We start from the raw sequence: 22,858 nt of genomic DNA, 5'->3' as shown, positions 1-22,858 counted from the left end.
CCAAGGAAGGAATATACTGGTACTATAAACCTGGTCAAAAGTCCGTGGCTCAGGGGGTCATATATCCTAGTGGGAAACCTACTAATGTATTTATACGTGAACATGCTGTTAAGCTGACTTTTAAACATTATTACATCCATACATTAGTGTTACCCTCAATCTTGGTCAAAGAAGCTTCTCTCTACAAAAGTCAGCAGTAATGCATAAGCTCATAACTGGCCCAAGTGCCAAGAGTAAGTGACTAATGAGTGTTTGGCCTTAAATGGGACATCAATATCAACATACCCAACTCAAGGCTCAGGAAATACCATGAAAAAGAAAGAAAGAAGGTAAAAGACACGAATGGAGAGGAATATTGTGAAATGCTTCTCTAAACATAACTGCTACAAGTAGGAACTCGGTGCAGCTCTGGTTACTTTTACAAGAGTAAGCTAATAACATCAGTCAACATTCCAACAGGCAGCAATAATTGAATTCAGTAAGTTGCAGGAGGAAAAAGAGGACATCATCACAAAAAGAGGACAAGCTGTGGGTACTTAGGGAGAGTGAGATGGGGGAGTTGGGAATGAATATTATCAAGATACACTGTTACATGTATAAAATTGTCAAAGAAAAAGTAAGTAACAAAAGTCTCTGAAAAATCTGAAGAAAAAAAAACAGTAAGATTACATACCATAAATTGTACACTCATTATAAAGAAAAATAAAATATCAATTCTTTCAAGCTGTCTATGGGTACAATTAGAAAACTGATTAAAACATAAACAGGAATCATACTTCTTTTGAAAAGTTATTTATTGACAAAAAGTCACAATTAAGGTTAAGCAGCATAAAATTTTAAAATACAAAGGTCTAGTGATAAACACACAGACTGTATGTTTTAGGTTTTGGCAGACACTATTTTTATTCATCTTGGAAGCTCTGCTGAAAAGATAGCCAGCTGCCATCATTCATGAAGTCAAAGTAGTGCTTCTGAATATTCAAGCTGATAACTAGAGCCAGTAGAGAGACACAGTCCTAGATCTGAAGTCCAATTGCCTGTCCACACTAGACAACCTGCATTTTTTAAAGCTCAAAAAATTCAGTCATTTTTAAATTTAATACATTCTCAGTTCTCAATGTTGACTCCAGGAAGGTCAGGGTTAGACATGCAACAAAACTGCATGTGTCTCCCACCCTTCTTGTCTGTTTGCTTTCAGGAAGTTCACACTCTTGCCCACCCTTTTTTGTCTGTTTATCTTCTTCAAAGCAGACTCTTCTCAAGGAGTCTTCAATGAGTCTTTCTTGATTCAAAATGGACTGGAAAACAAGATCAGATAAAGGGCCTCTTTTCCTATTGCCCAAGCTAGGAAAAAAAATAAGTAAATAAATAAATAAGAAAATTATACAAAATCTGTCTTTTAAAAGCTCTATTTCTTATTCTCAATGAAAACAAAGAAAAAAATAAATTCTAACTAGTGTATGCTAGTTGGCTAATTTATGTAGACATGCACAGAGGTTGTGATAAGTTCCAACTGCTCTAAGTTTGAAAAGCAATTTTCCCTATAACCATATGTATTTCTTATCATCTAAAAGCCTAAGAGAATTATCAACGATTAGATATTAAAACTTTGAAAATTATTTGTAGAAAATCCCTACAAAATTCCCTGACACACAGTCAAAAAAAAGTTTGCAATATTTTAAGATAAAGGCCATCTCTTAAACTCTGGGAACTTGAATCTCTACTACTCTAGGGAAAAACTGAGAAAGAAAGACCTAAGAAGCTGTAGTTAATTAGCCACTTAATTAAAATGCATAGCTGGGTTAAACATTGTTATGTCTGAGAAGTATATCAGGATGTCAAATGGTTAAGCAGCCAATTAACACAATCAAAGGAAACATAATAAAAATTCTTGCTACAAATAAAAGTCACATCTCTAAGCATTTTCCATTGGTTTTTGAAAGTTATCGATAGCTATTATTATTAAGACTGCATGCTTTGTACCAAAATGTTTCTGATAAATCTAATTACCCATTTGAGTTTGGAATTCAAGAACTCTGATATGATTTCCTTTATTACAGAGACAGTATAAGCACTACAAAAATAGAAATGTGCTATTTTTCATAAACTTTCTACCACTCTTGGAAAAGGCCACTGCTTCATTCTAACACTGTGATCCATCTCCCAAACTTCCCCCAAAATACCCACCCCTTCCTTAAAAAAAAAAACAAAAAACAAAAACCTATTCTATCCAGTTAATGCACAGCCACCAAGTAAAACATACAAGAATAATACCTGTAAGACTTTCTTTCCATAACTGTCTCAGGCAAGGATCCGCAGGTTCTCTCTCTCATGACATTCTCCACCATTTCTCCAACCATTAGGGATGCATCCTGAATGATGGTGGAGGGTTCAGAAGTTTATAGTAGATGTGGCATACTGAAACCAAGGACTACATCCATCTCTTCACAGAAAGGGTGGAGCCTTTCAGGTGGAATATGGTACCACCTTCATACCTCCATGATTTTTCTTGTTACTATTATCCTAATACTGAGCACTTCCTACATTCAACCCAAAACAACCCACCAGAATATGCCTCAGAATCCTGACTATAGAATTCCCTTGGATTTTGTTCATCATTATTTTAACATATAAACTCAATTTCCATGCCAACAAAAAAAATGCTAGAGACTATACTTTGTGAGCAAACAGTAGGCCACACCTATAAATCCAGCACTCAAGAGGCTGAGGCACAAAGACTGCCACAAGCTCAAGGCCAGCTACATAGTAATCCACAGGACAGCCTATAGTATAAAACCCTGTGCCAAGAGGAAAAACATCCTTACTTTTTAGGTATTATTTACATATATATCATGCATAAAATTCATATGCAAAAGGGAACTATTGGTCATCATCATAATAAAACTCTAGAAAAAAGTTAGAGAAATGTGAAAATATCATGTGAGAGTCTCAAAAAGATAGTTTAGTAAAAAGTAATGTAAAACATACTTCAAAAGGAAGCAGCAGGTTTGTAATTATATGCAAGTGTTAATGCAGTCCAGATCACCAGTTACCCAAGCGTTGTCATCCTGATTTTTAGCCATCATAACTTTTACTTCCATGTTTTAAATAAAAGCTTTCCTTTCAGAACAGAACTGGGTTAAGAAAAAAGAAAAAATAATTCCTGTTTCTCCACTGTCTTTCTCAAAGCAAAAGCCTTTTATTAACATTTCATGTCCTTTTCTTTCTTGTGATGTTAAGAACTTGAACATAATTTCCAATCACAAGCACCATCTTATCACACTGTTTCCACATCTTGCTTCTTCACAGTATATCCTAAATTCTTTTCTTATGAATACATTATCAATGTCATTCACTTATTTTAGTTAGTATTCATGTAAATTCCTTGGCCACTAGAAATTTTTCCTTACTTATCTGTTTTTGTCTCTTCAAAAGACTGAAGTAGTTGAATCCTATGTCCCAAGTCACTCTTATATAATTCACTTTTATTTCTACATTGATAATTAAATTTCCAGTCCTTCCTTTGAAAATCTTAACAGTCAGATTTTTAGTTTCTGGGAATCTCTGCATAGTGCATCTTTAAAAAAAAAAAAAAAAAAAAAAAAAAAAAGCCCTGATTATCTGGGCAGTGGTAGTACACACCTCTTAATTCCACTTGGGAGGCAGAAGCAGGTGGATCTCTGTGAGTTTGAAGCCAGCCTGGTCTACAAAGAAAGAGTTCCAGGACAGCCAAGGCTATACAGAGAAACCCTGTCTTGAAAAACCAAAAATACAACTATTTTATCCTAACAATATTGGGAAAAACAACATTAAGTTCTATGTATTGTTCCAATTTCCTAGGAATCTATTTTTTTTCCTAGTTAACATTCTACTTTGTATTGTTGGCTTTCTGGTATAAGTTTTTCCCCTTAATTTTATATTTTAGATTATTGGTTTTCTAGTGACCCATATTAACCAAAACTATTAAGAAGGTTTCAGAACTATCTAACTAGATTTTTCCCATAGGTCGATAGCACTGCCATTCTACAAAGACTTGTTACAGGTTTAAGTTCTGACTCAGTCCACTCATTAACAATCTCAACACGTGACAGAAGCCTCCAGATTTGTCATCTGAACAACTGAAGCTATAACCTTACTCTGCAGATATTCCTGTTAACACTCTGTACAAAGGAGGATGGCAGAGGCTCCAATACACTTTTAAAATCTGCTAATCTGATGAAAACCTCAGTTGACTCTAATTCTTTGAGTCTAATTAAAAACAAAAATGGAGTTTTGTTTCAGTGATTGTTGATTTGGTTTATTTTTATTTCTATTTTTCATTCCTTCTTATGTATTTTCCCTTTTTAAAATTCTTTTTATTTTGAGGATGTTAGTTTAAAACCTAGTGCATGCCAGGCAAATACCTACCTCCATGTTCAACCCAACACTCCACCTCAGGTTTAGTTTATTTGTGGGTATAGGATACTTTAATAATTGAGAGTACAATCATCCCTGGGGGCATGTGTACTTGTTAACGTAGAAACCCTGGACTCTAGTAACCACAACAAAGGTTCCCTCAAAACCTTTTCACTTTTAATCCTGGTTTTCTCTGTTCCTCTCATTCACACTTATTTGCATCATCAAGAGATTTTCTCAAAAGATGTGACACTAATGGTATCTTCTTTTACAACTCAGTGCTGTTCTTGTAACTCGGTGCCTCTGTCTTGTTTGATTCATTGTTCACCTATGTAGCTCAGAAAGCCTTGAGCTAACTACCCATCTTTCTGCCTAAGCCCTCCAAGTGCCACAATTAAAACTGTGTGCTATCATGCCTTGCTTTTGCCTTCAAACATGTTTAGTTCTTTCACATTGACATGGAGAGGCTAGATGGACAAATCATTCATTTTCTTTTTCCATAAATCTCAGATTTTCAGCAAGTACCTTCTGGAAGTCTACACACAGGAATTCTTCGCATTTCACACACTACACAGCACAGTTTTCTTCCCTCCCAACCCACTCCCATTCACTGATGCAGAAGCTGTACTAAAGCATCTGTAATTTCATTCCTCATCATCATTTTTCTTCCATGCTTATCATTTCATTAAAAGTACTTTCTCTTACATGACAAACCTAAAAAGTGCGCAGGCTTGAGATTTTTGCTTTTTCTAGTACTATTAATTATTAAGTAATTCATCTTTTGGTCAAGAGTTCTTTACACTGATTCATTTCATTTTGCTTAACATTTCTAAATAATATACTTATTTATGTGTATCTGGTATTGTAGTTCATAGTCCTCTTGAAGAAGTATAGCTTTACCTTCACAGTTGATAAAGTTTTGCTATACACAGAACTCTAGGATCATTTTGGAATTTACTGAAATTTTCCCAGCATATCAAAAAAGCAAATGCTACTTAGATTTATTTTTAGTTAGGTCTTTTTCACTTTTCTTGGAAACCTGATTGTTCTTTGTTGGTAGCCCTTGAAATTAAAAGTTTGGTTTTACCAGAAGTTTTCTTCAGTGTGCCTTATTTGAAGGATTCTTTCACATCAGCAAAGTTTCATAAAATAATAAAATTTTACTCACTGCTACTATGGTTACATATACTATATTTAGTCCTAGAATTCCTGTTTCTCACCTAATAACTCAACATTATCTACTCTATATAAACTTTGCTCATATAATGTTTAACTATTTTTACTATTTTCTACAAGAAAATTCAATTTGATTGTCAATGTCACTTTTTACTGTCTCCTTTTGTTACAGGCAGAACCCAAGGCCCTAGTTCATGAGTGGTAAGCAATCTTCAAATGAGTTACATTTCCAGCCTTCCTCCATTTAAAAAATACAAGTATACAAAAGCAGTATAAAGTTTTACTTAAGAAACAACTATGAATTCACTGCTATACATAAGAAAAATTTTAACCTGGATAACAGAAAAAATGCCTTCCTTTTCCTCCTGAAGAAACCAAAATTTGATGTTTATCATGATGTTGGATTTTTGTGGGTTTATATATGTATATATGTATATATAAAACAGTATTGCTTTGCATTTTTATGTTTTACATATAACTGAGTTTTTCATTTAATCTGTTGTTGTTGTTGTTGTTATACTGCCACAAGATACAACCCAGTTTTGCTTTGCCAGACAAGAACACTATCCTGAATGGCATTTCCAGCTCAAACTAACATGCTTCTTTAAGACAGTATCTTCAAATCACAGCTCATAATCCATCAATAAAGTCACAACAGTGGCTGAGGGTTTCAAACCAAACAAGCAAAGGAGTGGTGAGGACTGAAAAGATAAAGTGACAAATTAGAGGCTACAATCCTGGGTCTACAGATAGGAAGTATGTGTTCTGTTCTGTCAAAGTCTGTCTAAAGAACTCAAAAAACAATGCTAAGGTAGGTGAGGTATAGATAAGCAAATAGACAGGTAAGTCGTTTCCCTAAAACTGCTATATTGCTAATCTGAATAAAATTCACAATGGTTTTATCACCAAGTAAATCCTTAAAAAAAAAAAAAAAAAAAGATAGACTGCATCCAGAAAAGTCAAGTTTACAATATTTTACAAGCAAATCTGTCAAGAAAAAAAAAAAAAAAAAAAATTTCTTAGTTCCACTTACCCACTGTGCCAATCAACACCAATCAACTTTGCAAAAAAAAACTACCTGGTTTAACGTATTTAAGCATTTAGTGAACAGAATAAAACAAAATGCTGGTCTGTACTAAGTTGCCTGTGAATAGACCCCCAAATGTTTTAATCACCAAGAGGTACTGCTCTGTTACACCAACAGTGGTCAGAAAGGGAACATCACTAAATATGAGGTTAGATTAGCCTAGAATAATAATCTCAGTCAATTCAGGAACCTTCAACAGCTTGTCAATCATCTACCATAAACAAATTGCTTTTACTAAACCTGACTGATTTTCATCTGGAACCCCTCAGAATATTTATTTCTAATGAAAAAAATGCACACTTTCAGGAATCAATTCCATGTGAGACAAGTTAATTTTCTAAAATTGTTATCTTGTTGTTTTAAAATCAGATGCATAACTTCAAATAAATGTTCCAAAATGTTGCCTTGAGTCCTTAAAAACAGCTTATGAATCTCACTACCACATATTATCATTTTCCAAAATAGACACTATGATGTGCTAAAATGTAGTCTAATAACTTTTAATAAACAGTATTTTTATTAGAGGGAAAAATCCCAAGACACAAAATATAAAATCTGAGCCACCAGGTATTGTTCCACATGCCTTTAATTTCAATAGTCAGGAAGCAGAGGCAGTTGCATCTCCATGAGTTCAAGATTAGTCTGTCTATACCATAAGTTCCAGGCTGGTCAGAGCTACCCAATAGAAACACACACACACACACACACACACATACACACACACACACTCTCACACTTTTAAATTTTGATTGAAATGTATTATATATTTCCAATTCAAAGACTTATTTTAAAGCACATGAACACTTCTGATGGTGGTAGATGCTATAACACACTCAGGGCAATTGTTGCTACTTGAGTTGCATTGACAGTTTTCCTTGTTTTGTGATAATTTAGTCATCATTTCTGGTGACATAATAACTGCAAATTCTCGGTTTTCAGAAAACAATTTATTTAATCATTATTTGTGAAAAGAATATTAAACCTAGCAACATGATGAAAATATCAGGAATCCCAACATTAAATCTTGCAGAACATATGTATAAGTGGTTTAGAAAAAACTCTTCAGCTAAAAATAAAGTACATTTTTAAGTAGCAATGTATCACCAACTCTCTCAACTCCACAGAACAATATTCTGTGAGAAAATATACATATCAACAACTGGCTGGAAAAAATCATTCATATACACTAGACTCTGAATGCCAAGTCACCTTCGGAGTGAGTACCTTAGCCAATTGACTTCAGTTGTTGCCAAGTATGTTCAAGGAAAATGTGATAAAATAAATACCTCAGTAAATCCAAAAGTGTTTTGAATATATTCAAAGAGAAAGTTTTGGTTTTTATATTTATTGGAACTGATAATTTCTGAATAATGTACAATAATTTAATTAGCAATGCTAATTTTCCTTCTTTACTGGAATACAGAGCAATAGTGCATTCTGCTGCTGTTTTCAACAGAATATGATTAAAAAGCCATATGAGTGGATGTTATATAATTGCTATATTTACAAAAGTTTTCTGGTTTGCTCTCTTCTTGAACATGTGACTACACCATAACTTTCAGATTCTTACTAATTAAATACGACTACATGACTTGATATTTGATCTAAGATGTGAATGAAGTTCACATGCACCACTGGCAGGTCCACACCTCTAAATAACATCAGTGTATTCTCAGAAACACATCATCTACTAAAACTTGGGAGCTGAAAAATGAGGAGAAACAACTACATTTTTACTTCAAATGGCACAGAAAAACATTTGACCAAATCCAATCATCTTTCACATGATAAACACACTCAATAAACTAGGAGTAAAATGAAAACTTCTTAAATGTAACAGAAATGTTCAAAAATTCAGAAAATTAACAGAAACATGAAAATCCAAATAACATCATATCTGATAGTGAAAAAATGACAGCATTTTCCCTAAAATTAGAACATAATGGTGTCCACTTTCATTACTCCTCATTAACATAGTACTGAAACTTTAGGCAGAATAAGTATAGCACATAATGAAATGAAAGACATCCAAAGTAGAAAAGAAGAAAAATTCTCTCTGTTCTCAGTGATTATATATAGAGATATTTAAAACATGATCATTAGCTTGAATTCAGAACAGTTGCAAGATACAAAACTATATACCAATATTAGTTACATTTATTAAAATAATAACCATTGATAAGAAACTTATTAAAACACTTTCATTTATAATGACCTTTAAAAGAACGTGGCTAGTTAACCATGGGGGTGAAAGATTCTACACAGAACACTAAAATAATTTGTTTTAAAAATTAAAAACAATGTAAGTAAGCAGAAAGACATCCTGAAAGACAAATATGGCAAAGATAATATTACTACCCAACGTGATCTACATCTTCAGCCCAATCTCTATCAATATCCTGAAGGTGTTTTTGTGAAGAGAAACAATCCTCAAAACAAACACAGAATTTCAATAAATATCAAATACACCTAATCATGACCAAAATAGGAACAAGCAAAGGACTCATACCTCATGATTTCAAAACTTACTACAAAGCTACACTAATCAAAGAAGTGAGATTTTAGCAGTAGTCCAAATTCATAGATCAGTGGGGCATTTTAAAGGTCATTTTTCTAAAAAGGGTACCATGGCTTAGCCAAAAGAAAAAGATACTACAAAACTAGAGATCTATGTGCAGAATGAAATGGGACTTTATACCATACATAAAAATTAACTCAAAGTTCATCAAAACCTAAATATAAGACAAAAACCCATAAAACCTGGGGGGGGGGGGGGGTTGCAGAACATTTTCATGATACTTCTAAGATATGACACTAAAATAAAATTCTGAAACACATGCAACATGATGAATCTATAGTGTGATGAATCATGAATGTAACAGGCCAGACACAGGCAAATACTGTATAATTCTACTCGCATCAGATATCCAGAACTAACAAAATCAGAAACAGAATAGAGACTAGAAAATAGCAGTAGCTGAGTGAGAAGGACAAACTAGTAGTTTTGTTTCCCAAGCACACATTTTCTATTCAGAAAGGTGAAAAGGTTCTGTAAATGGATACTAGGGATGGCCACATACACTGTAAATTCACGGAATGCCATTCAATGCTACACTCAAATGGACTTCAGTGGGAATCTTGCACTATGCCACCAACAGTGTTGAAAAATATTAAAATGGTAAATTTTGAGTTGTATATTATCATAATAAAAAATTAAATAGTTTAAATCTTACAAGAGTGGATTGGAAAGCTGGCAACCTCCCCCATCCCTGAATGCACATACTTAACACTCGCACACACATACACACACATACTCACACTAGCACACACAGTTAATCCAAGAATGAATGGATGTATTAGAAAACTGAAGGATACAAATATAAATAATGGGTGTTTATCAGACACAGAAAAAATACGAAAGAAGAGACGTATCTCCAAGAAAAAGGGGAAATGGGTTACTTTAATGAAGCAGAAAGAGTACGGAGTTCTCATAGCCTATAAATCATTATATGTGTGATCACGTAATTATCCTCATCACACTCAAGTTTCTTTGTGTACTTCTCAGTCTGAAAACCTTCCATGTTTTGCTCATGCATGCACTGGGCCACCTCTTAAACTGCACTCACTGTTTATACTGTTACATCAACAATCCAAAGCCTTGTAAATTAAATACTTAAGGATGAAAATAAGCTGCACTTCAGTTTTTTTCAGTACTTACAAAAAACCAGCAATTAAATATTCCACAGAAGAAGATAGTCATGAGATTCATAGATTTAAAATAAATAAATTGGGCATGGAGCACAGGTTATGAAGACTCACAAAGAAAGATTACTGGAACTGGAAGTTTGTTCTCTTTATACAAAATTCTATACATTGGTACCACCAACCTTACCAATCTCTGGGTATCAGTTTGCACAGAGCAACTAATATTTATGTAAAACTCACATTTACTGTAAAATTCATTTAGTGAGTAAAATACAAATAATCGAATGATATATATACATATTATATATATATGAAGAACTTTTTATCTTAAAATCATAATTCTAACTTACCCTTAAAGTATTTTTCAAAATAAGATTTAAGATTATTGGCTTGGTTTCTACATTTTAACATGCTTAATATGAGAACAACTTATTTACTACTTGGCGAACTACATCTGCAGTACACACTAAATGTTATTTATATGTTGTTAAAATCACCAAGAAAAATATTTAATATAAAGCAGAAGAAACACAGAAACATATCATGATTTATGAATTCCTAAGTAACTTTATATTCTTTATCTTCTCCATTTCATATGTCAAATAATCATATGTCACAAATGTTTGATTCAGTGAGTGCTTAAGTCTCTACAAGAATATTATTGCACAGAAATCTCGCTGTTTTTAAATACAGCTACCATTTATTTTCAAAATATTTTAGAACCTATTTAAGGTGAGTCAAGAACTAAATTGTGTCTGTAGTCATAGCTGGCTTTGAAGCAAATTAACTCCGCAAAGAACTTTAAAAGCATGTTGTATTAAAATAACTTCTTACAATTAAATATGAAGAATCAATAATGCCAAAATAAATAATCTGAAATGGAAATATGTTAAAAGTGTTATTATTGAACATCTTAAAAATCCATGTAAGGGGCTCAACTGTATATATTTTCCCTCAACTTAAACTTTGTTTTAGTTGTATATATTTTCCCTCAATTTAAACTGTTACCATTTAGATTTACAGAAGCTGAAGTCATAACAATATAAAATACTACAAAATAACAATATATAATGCACCTAACCTATGAATTTGTATCCTTGTATCAATTATTTAAATATATATGTAAAAGTTAAGAAACATCTTTATAATTGAAATATTTTATCATTGTTATACAACATTTTAAACTTACTAGAAACAACTTTGTATTACAAAGATGCAAAATATTCACCATCATTTAAAATAATCTGGTTTATTTCAATAAAATATAAGCTTAGGAGTGGGAGAGAAGTAGGATAAGGTAGTGTGCATGGCAAAGATTAATGAGATTGACCTTTAAAAGAAAATTTAGAGTGGGCAAAACAGCTAGAGAGCAAAGTTGGAAAACTGTGAGGGTCCAACAGATTTTAGAGCTTGTTAAATCTATGAAAGATTATAATTAAAAAGAAAAAGATGAGGGGCCAAGGATGAAAGAAGAAAAGACGTGGGAATAAGAAGGGTAATGTGAAACTTTCCAAACGTGAGTAGAGTAATCTTTCAACTTTAAGACTTTAAAGATGACAATAATTATGCAAGTAAGATGATCATCAGTGTTTTATCCCACTACTGGACCTCAGTACTAAAGCACAACGCACTCAAGAAACACAAAGGAAGAAGGCTAGCTATAAAGATCTAGGGAGCAAAAATAGCAAAGGCTTGAAAACTAAAGCTTGTTAGGACTCAGAGCTGGTTTTGTTTTGTTTAATATATATACTGTAATTAATATATATTACCCTTACCATATAGATATAGATATATAGGTAGATAGGTAGATAGATAGATAGATAGATAGATAGATAGATAGATAGATAGATGTTTGCTTTTAGAGACATTTCACTGTGTAGCCCTGGTTGGCCTACAACTCATTTTGCCAACAGGCTGGCCTTGAATTCATAGGTACTACCTGCCTCTACCTCTCCCTCCTAATAGCCTGGATTAAATCATCCTGTTTTAAAACCATTTTCCCAACTACTTGGTCATCTTCAGCTATATTCAACATTTAATAACATAATGTAGTTGATACTATAAGAGTCTGAAACAGTATTTCATTTTAATTTTTTGTATGTGGTTGGGTGCACATGCATGTGTGGTGTTCATGCATGTTTGCTTGTATGTAGGTGCATGTGTTTAGATGTATATATACATATGCAAGTAGAGGCTCAACACTGACAATGGGAGCCTTCCTCAATTCCTCTCCACTTTATTTACTGAAACAAGGACTCTCAAATGAATCCAGAACTTGCTAATCAGCTAATCTAGTCAGTTTGCCCTAGGGATCCCCTGTACCTGCCTCCCAAACACTGGGATTACAGCCAACCACCATAGTTTTTGGGTGGCTTCTGGAGATCCAAATTCTGGGTCCTCAAACGTGGTATAAAGCAAGAACTTTATCCACTGGCCATCTCCACTACCACTCCAGCCCCAACTACTATTTTTATAAGTATTTAGTTAAAAAACAAAATTTATTCTTCCTCCTCTTGCTCAGGGTTCCTTGAGCCCTTAGAAGAGGAATTTGATGGACATATCTCATTGTTTTGTGGCTGAGTGTTCCAAGGTCTCTCACTCTTGGAATAATATTTGGCTGTGGGTCTCTGCATTTATTCCCATTTGCTGCAGGAGGAAGCTTCTCTGTTGATGGCCAAGCAAGGGACTGATCATGAGTATAAGAGAATGCCATTAGAAATCATCTTATTGCTACATCTGGTTTTTGTCTTTGTTTGTTTTGTAGAACAGAAAGTGTAAGAGCCAGACAGATGAAGGACACCAAGAAAGCCCCTCTAAATCAATATGATCTAAGCACATTATGAACTCAGAGACTAAGATAGCATGCACAGGGCCTGCACAGGTTAGTAGCAGGTCCTTTGTGTACATATTATGGGTTCCAGGTTAGTGTTTTAATAGGGCTTCTGGGTGTGCAAAGGAGTGGGTCTTTGATTCTTGTACTTCTCTTAGAGTCATTTCCTTCTATTTGTGTTTGTTTGTTTCTTTGTTTTGTCCAATTCCAATCTATTAGTTTTTGTTTTACTTTATTGGATCTTATTTTACTACCATCCCTTTGAAGTCTGTCTTTTTTCTAATGAGAGACAGAGAGACTAAATCCAAATAAGAGGGGAAGTAGGAAGGAACTGGGAAAAGTAGAGGAAAGGGGGATTGTAATCAGGATACACTATGTGAGGGGAAATCTATTTTCAATAAAAGGGGAAAAGGAAAAACAAAAAAATAAATTATTGCATGTCATACAAAATAAAACTCTTACCCTCATCCTTCTCCATATACTATTCTGTTGAATAGCATTTACATTCTAAGTTCCTCAGTCTTTATAATTAATAAACATACTGACAACCAAAAGTAGTTATTATAAACCTACTAAACGTATTGTGTTATATACTAATATTAAAACATGATTAAAATACACTTAAAAACGAAAATATAAATTCTGGAGATGGGATCCTTGCAGGAGCTGGAGTGGGTTAGTAGGTAGAGGATATAAACCTAAATACATTACACTTTCATGTATAAAATTACTGAAAATATATATTTAAAAAGAAAATAAAAGCTCATATACAAATAAAAAAGATAAGGTTTTGATAATTTCTAAACATGACTTTTCAGCTTGGTACACAAGTCATTCACTGACCAGGATTTTAAATCCCACTTAAACTAGATTTCAATGTAAAGAGAGAAAAAACTCAGCAGTTAGGGCTTAATTTTTTTTCCTCTCTCTCTTTTTCTTTAAAAAGAAAAAAATGGAAGAAAAGCATTCACGCCATTATCTAGACATGCCTCTAACTTAAAACCCTCCTGCTTCAGCCTCCCAAGTAGTTGGGACAAGCATACCACCTGCTGTGTCATCACTTTCCACAGAAATAAGTTTTAAGAGTAGAAATTAGTTCAAATGAAAGGAGAATCAATAATAATGAACTTTTTTCCAATCATATAAATTTTAATATGGAAGAAACTAAAGATTATAAATGTGTCTCTACAATCAAACTGTGCATGTCAAAACATTTTCATTTACCTCAAAAAATGGTTTAGTAATTTAGACTTACATCTGTACATCTCAGAATTTTAGAGTAAGGTGTCTGCTAAGTGACCTATATATCATATTTGAATGTAAGCATATATAAGATACAAAATGTGAAGTTTTCTTCTAACCAAGCCATTTTCAAAGAATATTTTATGATATTTTATTAACATAATTATAAAGATTTGTTATTCTTTTTCTCAATTGCTTTTCAAACATTCAAAATAATGACTCAAGGACTATAGGTGTAGCTCAGTTGGTAAAGTTTTCTGGCATTATAGAAGCCCTCTGTCATCTCCAGCACCACATACAGTATGTGTGGTATACCTACAATTGCAGCACTTAGGAGGTGAAGGCAAGAGAATCAGAAATCCAAGGTCATCATTGGCTATAGAGTAAATTCAAGGTCCTCTTAGGATACATGGCAATAAAGCACAGAACAATCAAATCCAGTTAACACTATTTTCCAACCACTAATGAAATAAATGACCTAAGCAGCAATCATCAATGGCTGCTATCAGTAGTTTACGGGTACTTCACAGCACATGTGAGACCAGTGACCAATATTGTCACCAAAGGGAAAGAGGTCAGATACTACCTACTCTGTAATCTCATGCATGAAAAGGCAGAATGATATAAAATATTTTTTCAAAAAAGCTTAAACCTGTGTCTGAATAACCCAGTAGGGAAGAGTTCTCAACCTGTTGATCTCCACTGCTTTTGGAGTCAAATGACCCTTTCACATGAGTTGCCTAAGAGCAGCTGCATGTAAGATATTTACATTACGGTTCAAAACAGTAGCAAAATTATAGTTACAAAGTATCAAAAAAAGTAATTTTATGCTTAGAGTCACCACACATGAAGCATATGGAAGGACTGCAGCATTATGAAGGCTGAGAAGCACTGCTCTAGAGTTTAACCACAACTACAAGAAACATACAGAGAGAAACAAGTGCTAGGAAGTTGCTGTGATTCAGCTGCATGGGGTGAAGAGAACTCACATGATACAAAAGGAAAAAAACTCTAATGTATTCTAAAAATACTATAATCAGGAAGAAAAGGACAGAAATAGAACTAAATTCAGATTAAAATTAACTAAGATTAAATACAGTATATTGACCTTGTTACAGTCTTTTAAAATTTTTTGTTAAATTTTACTTAATTTTATTTATGTGCCTATGTGATAAAGAGAGAGAGGTTTGAGTGAGTGTATATGTGTTGGCATGTACAGGTTCCTTCAGAGGCCAGAAAAGGCCATCAGGTCCCCTGGAGTTACAGGAGGTTTGAGGAACTCTAGTTCTCTGAGAAAAAACAAAAAAACAAAAACAAATTCTTATTTTGCTGAATGGTCCCTTCAGTACCTTTTGATTGGATATTTACTCAGGTAAACCAGCAATACAAAAATCCAAGTCCTTTATAAGGCAATGGTTATGGTAGTAAAATGGAAATGAATCCCAATTAGATCATATGCTTAAAGACTTGCTCTCCAGGTAGCAGAACTGTTTAGCAAAGATTAGAAGGTGTGTCCTTGCTGGAAAAGGTACATCACTGAGGGTGGGCTTTGAGACTACACTGAGTTAGCACTCTCTAATGCATGCTCTCTCCTTCCCCTCCTTCCCCCTCTCTCCCCCCTTTTTCCTTTTCTCCTTCCTTTCCTCTCCTTCTGGCCTCCGCAGGTACCTGTGCAGGGGGGCGTGCACACAAGCACACTCACACAAAACACACACCCCTCCCCTCCCATCTTCCTCTGCTTCGTGCTTAGGGATCAGATCCAGGCTCTCAACCATTGCTCCAGCACCATGCCTGCCTGCCTGCTGCCATGCTTCCCACCATGATGATCATGGACTCTAAATCTTGCTCACGCTGCTTTGTCACAGCAACAGAAAAGTAACTAAGATGATGGAAAAATAAACATACTAATTGGATATTTGTATTAATGAATCGCTAATTTTCTATGATAATATCTTTTAAAGATGTATATAAGCATATTTATATACACTATAGATAAAACTATATAATATAAATTGTTTCAAAATAGCCTGAGCTTTGCATATATATTCATATATATCTATACCTCTCAACAATAAAGATTTTTCTAAAGTATTTTATTAGTATATATTAATTATACATATTTTATTTTAAAATAGTGTTTTTATTAAATCTCTGAGACTTTCTTACAATGTACTTTGATCATGTTGATTCCTCAGCTCCTCCCTGATTCACATCCCTGCTTACCCAATTCTGGTTTTCCTCATTTTCCTCTCTCCTTTTAAAAGCCATCCAGTCCAGTCTGTACTAGCCAACTATTAGTGGGTATGGGACCTGCCTTGGAGTGTGGTCAATACCCCAGGAGTGATACCATTAAAGAAAACTATTTTTCTCAGCAGCTATCACAAGCCAATAATTCCTCAGCTAGGGATAGGAATTCATGCTCACTTCCATTCTGGAATTGTATCTGGCTTGAGCTTCCTCAGTTCTTATGCATGGCTGACACAATCACTGTGAGTTCATGTGTGCAGCTGCCCACTATGTCTAATTATACACAATAAATTTTACTATGACATTTCATGCAACTACATAATGATCATATTCACCAGTTAACTAAACATCTTTTAAAGCAGTAAGATAGTAAAACTGACTAATATTCTACTGTGACTTAGTACTAAAGAGATGACAAGAACAAAGTATGTATGAAGAAAGTTTAAAATGTGTACAATGTAAAAAATTATGAAACATCACTTATATAATAAAATTATTACATTTCAAGGATAAGGCCAGATACCAGTTTCCAGGTCACAAAAGACAACAGCAAATAACATTTCAGATGTCACATGTAAATGATAAAGCACTGCTTAATAAAAATACAATTCAGGTCATATCACCTAACTCCCCATGGAATGCCTTCAGGTTCAAAATAGCTTAACAAAAAAATTGATGCATAATCACTTATAAATTATAAGTTCCTATTTGGCACACAGAATTAAATACACAGTGTTGTGTAAGGAAAAGACATGTCAGGAATTATTCAATGTATATTTTCTAATTTGGCAGACATATTTTAGAATTTTGTATTTTCCTAAATACACCAAACTACTTAATTCTGACGAAATTCTACCATACACAGTTACTTGTTGGCTGAATCTTTAAACAGAAGTAGCCAGGGCCAGTGGATAAAGATGCTTGCCACCAGGGCTGACATCCTGAACTATATTCTCAGAACACACATAGTGGAAATGGGGATCTGACCCCTGCAAGGTGTTCTCTGACCTGTATATGTAAGCTATGATACTAATTTACTAATGTAACTCACCACCACACACACCCATACACCCACACATATACAATAAATAGATAAATGCATACATATGTGCATAACTACATAAATAAATACATAAAAAATAAATGAAATAAAGAGAATAGAAGTTGGCTAACAAGAAAACCAAATTCCTAAATAGAAGAAAGTGGTTCCAACATGCACAGCAGCCTGAGTATCGGCTACTGATCTCTGAAATATTCCAGTAGCAGCAGGACTCTAACTCTATCCCAAAAGAGCAAATTTGCTAACAGGAACATCATGTACCAGATCCTTAGATAACTGACCAGCTACAACAGTGACCATGAAGGTAATCAGATGAATGAGAAGAAAAAGACCAAAGGGAGGTTTGCTAGTATTCAAAAGGGAGGAGCTCAGTATTCAATTCCAGTTGCTGCCAAAATTAAAGAAAGAGAGAGAGAGAGAGAGAGAGAGAGAGAGAGAGAGAGAGAGAGAGAGAATGAATGAGAGAGAATTGAGCCCCAATCAAGGAGAAGCAGAAACACTCTTCTCCTGATTTTTGGCCTATGCTCTTACACTACACAACACTAGCTTCTCTTTCAATGTCTTAATGAGACAACTGCTAAAACAACTTGCCTTTACTGAAAATAACAAGCAAGAGGTCAGATTGAATATGCTAGTCATCTGGCTCCAGGATACCACTCACCCCTGAGGTGAAGTCACTCCCCTATATACCCACTAAAAAGATCTTTTCACTTTCAGCCTAACAAGCTTTGCCTGTGTTGTTGCTGCAGTTATTTGTTTGTTAAGTAGGTGAGGCTAGCCATCCTAGGTTGGCCTTGAAGTCACTATGCACCCAAACTGTCAAACTGGTAGCAATGCTCCTGCCTCAGCTGCACACGTCACCATGCTGTTCCACCTTTCAGAAGAGTGTCTAAAATGAAACCCTAACTATGTTCTTTTTTACAAACACCAAAGCTTAAGTCAGCTGATTTCTCCACAGATTTTGTTCCACACTTGGTTTTCATTTTCTGATCTGTATTCTGTATGCTGTCACCAGTCTAAGGGCACAATCTGTAAAATGAATTGTTCAAGTTCACTTCCTTGAGTTAATTCCCTTGTTCTGAAGTGTGTGTCTAAATTTTACATCAAGATTAATACCAGTGACTATTAATTCTGAGATTAAGTATATCAAACATCTGTAAAGTGTATGATTTTCTAGAGTCTTTTAATAATTTTTATTAAAATATAATTTTAATATAATATTTCCTACCTTCCCTTCCCCTTCCTCCAACTCCTTCCATCTCCCTGCCAAGTTAATGACCTCAATTTCTTTAAAGATTCTGTGTGTGTGTGTGTGTGTGTGTGTGTGTGTGTGTGTGTGTGTCTGTGTGTGTGTGTGTGTGTGTGTGTGTGTGTGTGTGTATGTGTGTTAAAAAATTGATTTGGGGCTGACTACTTGATATTGAATAACCAATTTTTATGTACCCTTTTAATGCTTAAAAATCCATTTATACTCTAATACAATCCAGACTTTCATCAAATCAAAAAGACTAAGTAAATTTTGTCAAATGTTTTTTACATATAATACAATACCATATAAAACATAATTCTCTAAATTATCTGAAATGTTATTGGTTTTCTGCATTGCAATATACTCTCTTAGCCATATGCAATCCTTAAAATAACCTAAAGAAAATCCAATAGAAATAAAGCTCAAAATGCCACACAACCAATGAGTAAATGTCTATAGCATTTTCTCTTAAGATCTGCCACAGAACAGATTTTAAAGAATAAAAGGGTACCTGTAAAAAAAAAAAAAAAAGGCACATACTATAAATGTGTTGTATTTCAGAATATGACCTATGTTACTATACATTCCTAAGTTTAAGAAGTATGTGATAGGCAACTAAAAGCAAGCAAACAATAATTTCAAAAGCAAAGTAATAATTTCAAAAATACCTCATTCATGAATTTAGTTATTCATTGCTGTCAACCATTGTCTTATAAGAACCATCAATATATGAGAGCAGCATCTGCCTAAATATTGTTCTGAAAAACTTACCATCATTTTGGCCTTTGCTCTTCATCTCTTCTTTCCATGACAGAATGGTGCTCAGAGAAACATAGTCCCTTATGTATTCCTTGCGTCTCTCTTCTAAGGTCATCTTCAGCAAACGTTCTTGCAAAATAAAAGCAGAATCTCCATTTGTATTTAAATTTTAATCTTTGGAATTACTGAATACATTTATAAATATTAATCATGCTATGCTAACCAAAGACTTAGGAACACCAAAATGCAATCCAATGATTTCATATCTGAGGGTTAAAGGAGGTCAAATTAATTCCACAATAGCAAGAAACATAAAATCAAAGCTGCTCAAGACAAAGCTCCTAAGGTAGCTCAGGAAATGAGTAATTTACTCTTCCCATCATTATCTGCTAACACAGAGCACATGCAAGGTGTACATTTACAGAACTCAGGAACAATGATCTTTCAGTTCACAGGGCAAAAGAGCAAATAAGTAAGGTACAAAGTAGCATCAATTAAATAAAATACAGACTACTGAAACAGGCATGTCCAAACAGTGAAAGCACAAGAAACAGCTGCAAAGCTTTTTCCTCAATTTTACAAAGCCATCAACAGTGACAGTGAAAAGTGTACTCTAAATTTGGTAATGGCATTGTGGTGGTGGAATACACATATTTTAAATACACACCTTGGTTTTAAGATTAAAATATAAAACTAACAGCATCTTAGAATAGCAGATGCCATTTATAAAGAGCTCAACTGGTGTTAAGTATTTCTAATGATTATATCACTAAAATAATTTTCATAGTAAGTCATTATTAATGAGCATAGTTAAGACTCTTCCCATGAAAAGGTAAAAAGTAAGGATGTTATGAAGATATAAATATATTAATGAAACTTTAAGATGTTATCTGACAGGTAAGGACCACAGAAGTGGAAAACAGCCAAAAATAAAGGAAAACAAAGCTATACAGAGTCTTGTGTGAGATGCTGACCTGTTATTCTTCCTTCTATAAAGAAGACCACTCATTTATAGTTGTTTATGAATATCCTAGTTATGTGCACAAGATGATGCACTAGAAAGCAGAAAATAATGTAATTCTATTTATTTTAATATAAGATATAAACCTTTGGTCCTAGAAGAAGACAGAAAACTGAAAAGAAAAAAGGAAAATTTGTCAAATTTGACAAGTTAGAAAGAGTAATGAAATAAAATTTAGTTGTCAACAAGGTTATAAAGTCCAAGTGATATACGGACTACAAGGAGGAAAAATACTATCTAGTTCTACAGGAAAGGTCAGAGAAAATAAGAATTATTTTACAAAGCCAGTGCCTTATCAACTAGGTGACCATCAGCACTCAAAAGACAGCAGTGGTTAATAGAGTTTTGGCTATAACCTAAATCATTACATAAATCTATACGGTCTTAGATACATTACTTTCATCTATTTATATTTCAATTTCTTTGTGAGATAATTAGACAGTTATTATTCCCAACTTCTGGGTGAGGCAACTAAGGCAGAGAGGTCAAATAACTCACATAACCTCCTGGAGCTTGTAGAACAAAACGAACTAGGATTTGAAATGGAACAACTGGATTTAAAGTTTGACCCTACATTACTTCATATAACTTTCTCCCCTCATGAGTTGTGAGCATCAGTGACATAATGCACCTAAGGGATTAAAAACAATAGAGAGCACAAGATAGAACTTCAGTGACTATTATCTTAGAATGTTCATCATCATCATTGAATGACTTTAGAAACGCCAGTCTCATAATGTAAGTGAAATCCATGAGACTGCGAGGCACTAAACAAAAAGAAAGTGAGGTCTGATACACTGGCTCACACCTGTAATCCTAGGACTTGGGGGTTGAACCAAGAGAACTGCCACACATTCAGGGCCAACCTGGATTACAGAATGATTTCTAGGCCAGCCTAAACTACACAGAATTAGAGCCTGTCTGAGAAAGAGTGGGGGAGGAGAAGAAGGGAGGGAGGAAGTGGGTAGGGAAGACAAACAGCACTGTTTTAGACAGTAGAGAAAAGCAGAAGACAGTGAAAAATTAAACATACTCGAGGATGAGTAAATGAAGCCACAGCTCTCAAAGACTGTAAGTGACTGGATAAAGAACACAAGCACAGGGTTAATCTTATAAACAAACAAGAAAAGTGCCTCCTCTACAGTGGGAATAAATCCTCAATTAAATATATTCAAAAGAAAAAAACAACAATGACACCATAGAGAACATGCTAGGGCTGCTACTGTCCTGTGAAACTTGCTTTCTCCATGATCTAAAAAGGCAGTGAGTGACACCTGTTCATTACAGAATATTAGCTCACAGAGCAGGAAAGGGGGCTGACCCTCAGTGGCTAAAGCACTGCTTTAAAAGCTCAGATCACAGTGCAGAATTATTACAGCTATACATCAGGCTGAGAGAAATTACGAAGCAACTGTTTACATAAATGTCAGAAGTTACCGACAGAAATAAAATTGTCATTCTATTTATTTAGAAGTAACTACATATTTAAAACAAAAACAACACCAAGTATAATCCAATAAAAACAAAGAGATAAACATCAACACTAGAAATGAAAATACACATTAAATGATTCTAAATTAGGCCACAAAATAGTAGAACAATATTTATTTATTGTATGTGCTTTTTAAGAACACCTCAGTTAGTTGTTTAAGCAACGAGACATACAAAAGGCAAAAGACATACACATGGTTTCTTGGGTGTTACAAAAACTCTCTTCTATTAATGTTTCATCTTTACAATGAACCCTTTTTCTGTGAACCAAGAATATACACAGTTCTACTTACTACATGGTGTAGTGAATTATAATATGTTTCTAAAATGCCTTGACATTTCAATGAACTGGGTAAGGCTTCATCTAGATTTCAATAACAGCTGCAAAAGTACTAAGCCATCAACTCTCCAGTGAGATGAACGGGAAAGGTCATGCATCCCATTGGTTTCTTTATTGTATGAGAAATCCTGAATTCCCTTTTGGTGGAATAACAGATGATAGTTTACACTTGACTGTTCCAAAAACAGACATCCCTAGAAGACAAATACAAAGCATTCACTTCATAATGTTCCCCTTAAATTTAAGCTTTATTTAA

At 34.1% G+C, this 22,858-nt stretch overlaps 1 protein-coding gene and 1 pseudogene across 23 annotated transcripts in view; both read right to left on the bottom strand.

The window, feature by feature from the left end:
* The window catches only part of Macrod2 (mono-ADP ribosylhydrolase 2), a 1,857,339-nt gene that overhangs the window by 1,831,961 nt on the left and 2,520 nt on the right, over positions 1-22,858 (bottom strand). For all 22 annotated transcript variants that reach the window (XR_013108847.1, XR_013108848.1, XM_076929849.1 and 19 more), the window contains exon 2: positions 19,763-19,879. Coding sequence is in view for 20 of the 22 variants with exons in the window: in XM_076929849.1 (XP_076785964.1) it covers positions 19,763-19,879 (117 nt within the window). In the remaining 2 variants the exon portion in view is untranslated. The remainder of the gene's footprint in view (positions 1-19,762; positions 19,880-22,858) is intronic.
* On the bottom strand, positions 777-19,882 carry LOC117703288 (uncharacterized; annotated as a pseudogene). The gene is made up of 3 exons (XR_013108849.1): positions 19,763-19,882; positions 2,275-2,372; positions 777-1,344 (listed from the first exon to the last, which is right to left on the bottom strand). The product of XR_013108849.1 is annotated as an uncharacterized LOC117703288 (transcript).

Source organism: Arvicanthis niloticus, chromosome 2 (assembly GCF_011762505.2).
Source record: "Arvicanthis niloticus isolate mArvNil1 chromosome 2, mArvNil1.pat.X, whole genome shotgun sequence".
Classification (NCBI taxonomy): Eukaryota; Metazoa; Chordata; class Mammalia; order Rodentia; family Muridae; genus Arvicanthis; species Arvicanthis niloticus.
Note: the sequence above shows the minus strand (reverse complement) of the source record. Positions and strands in the feature narration are given on the sequence as shown.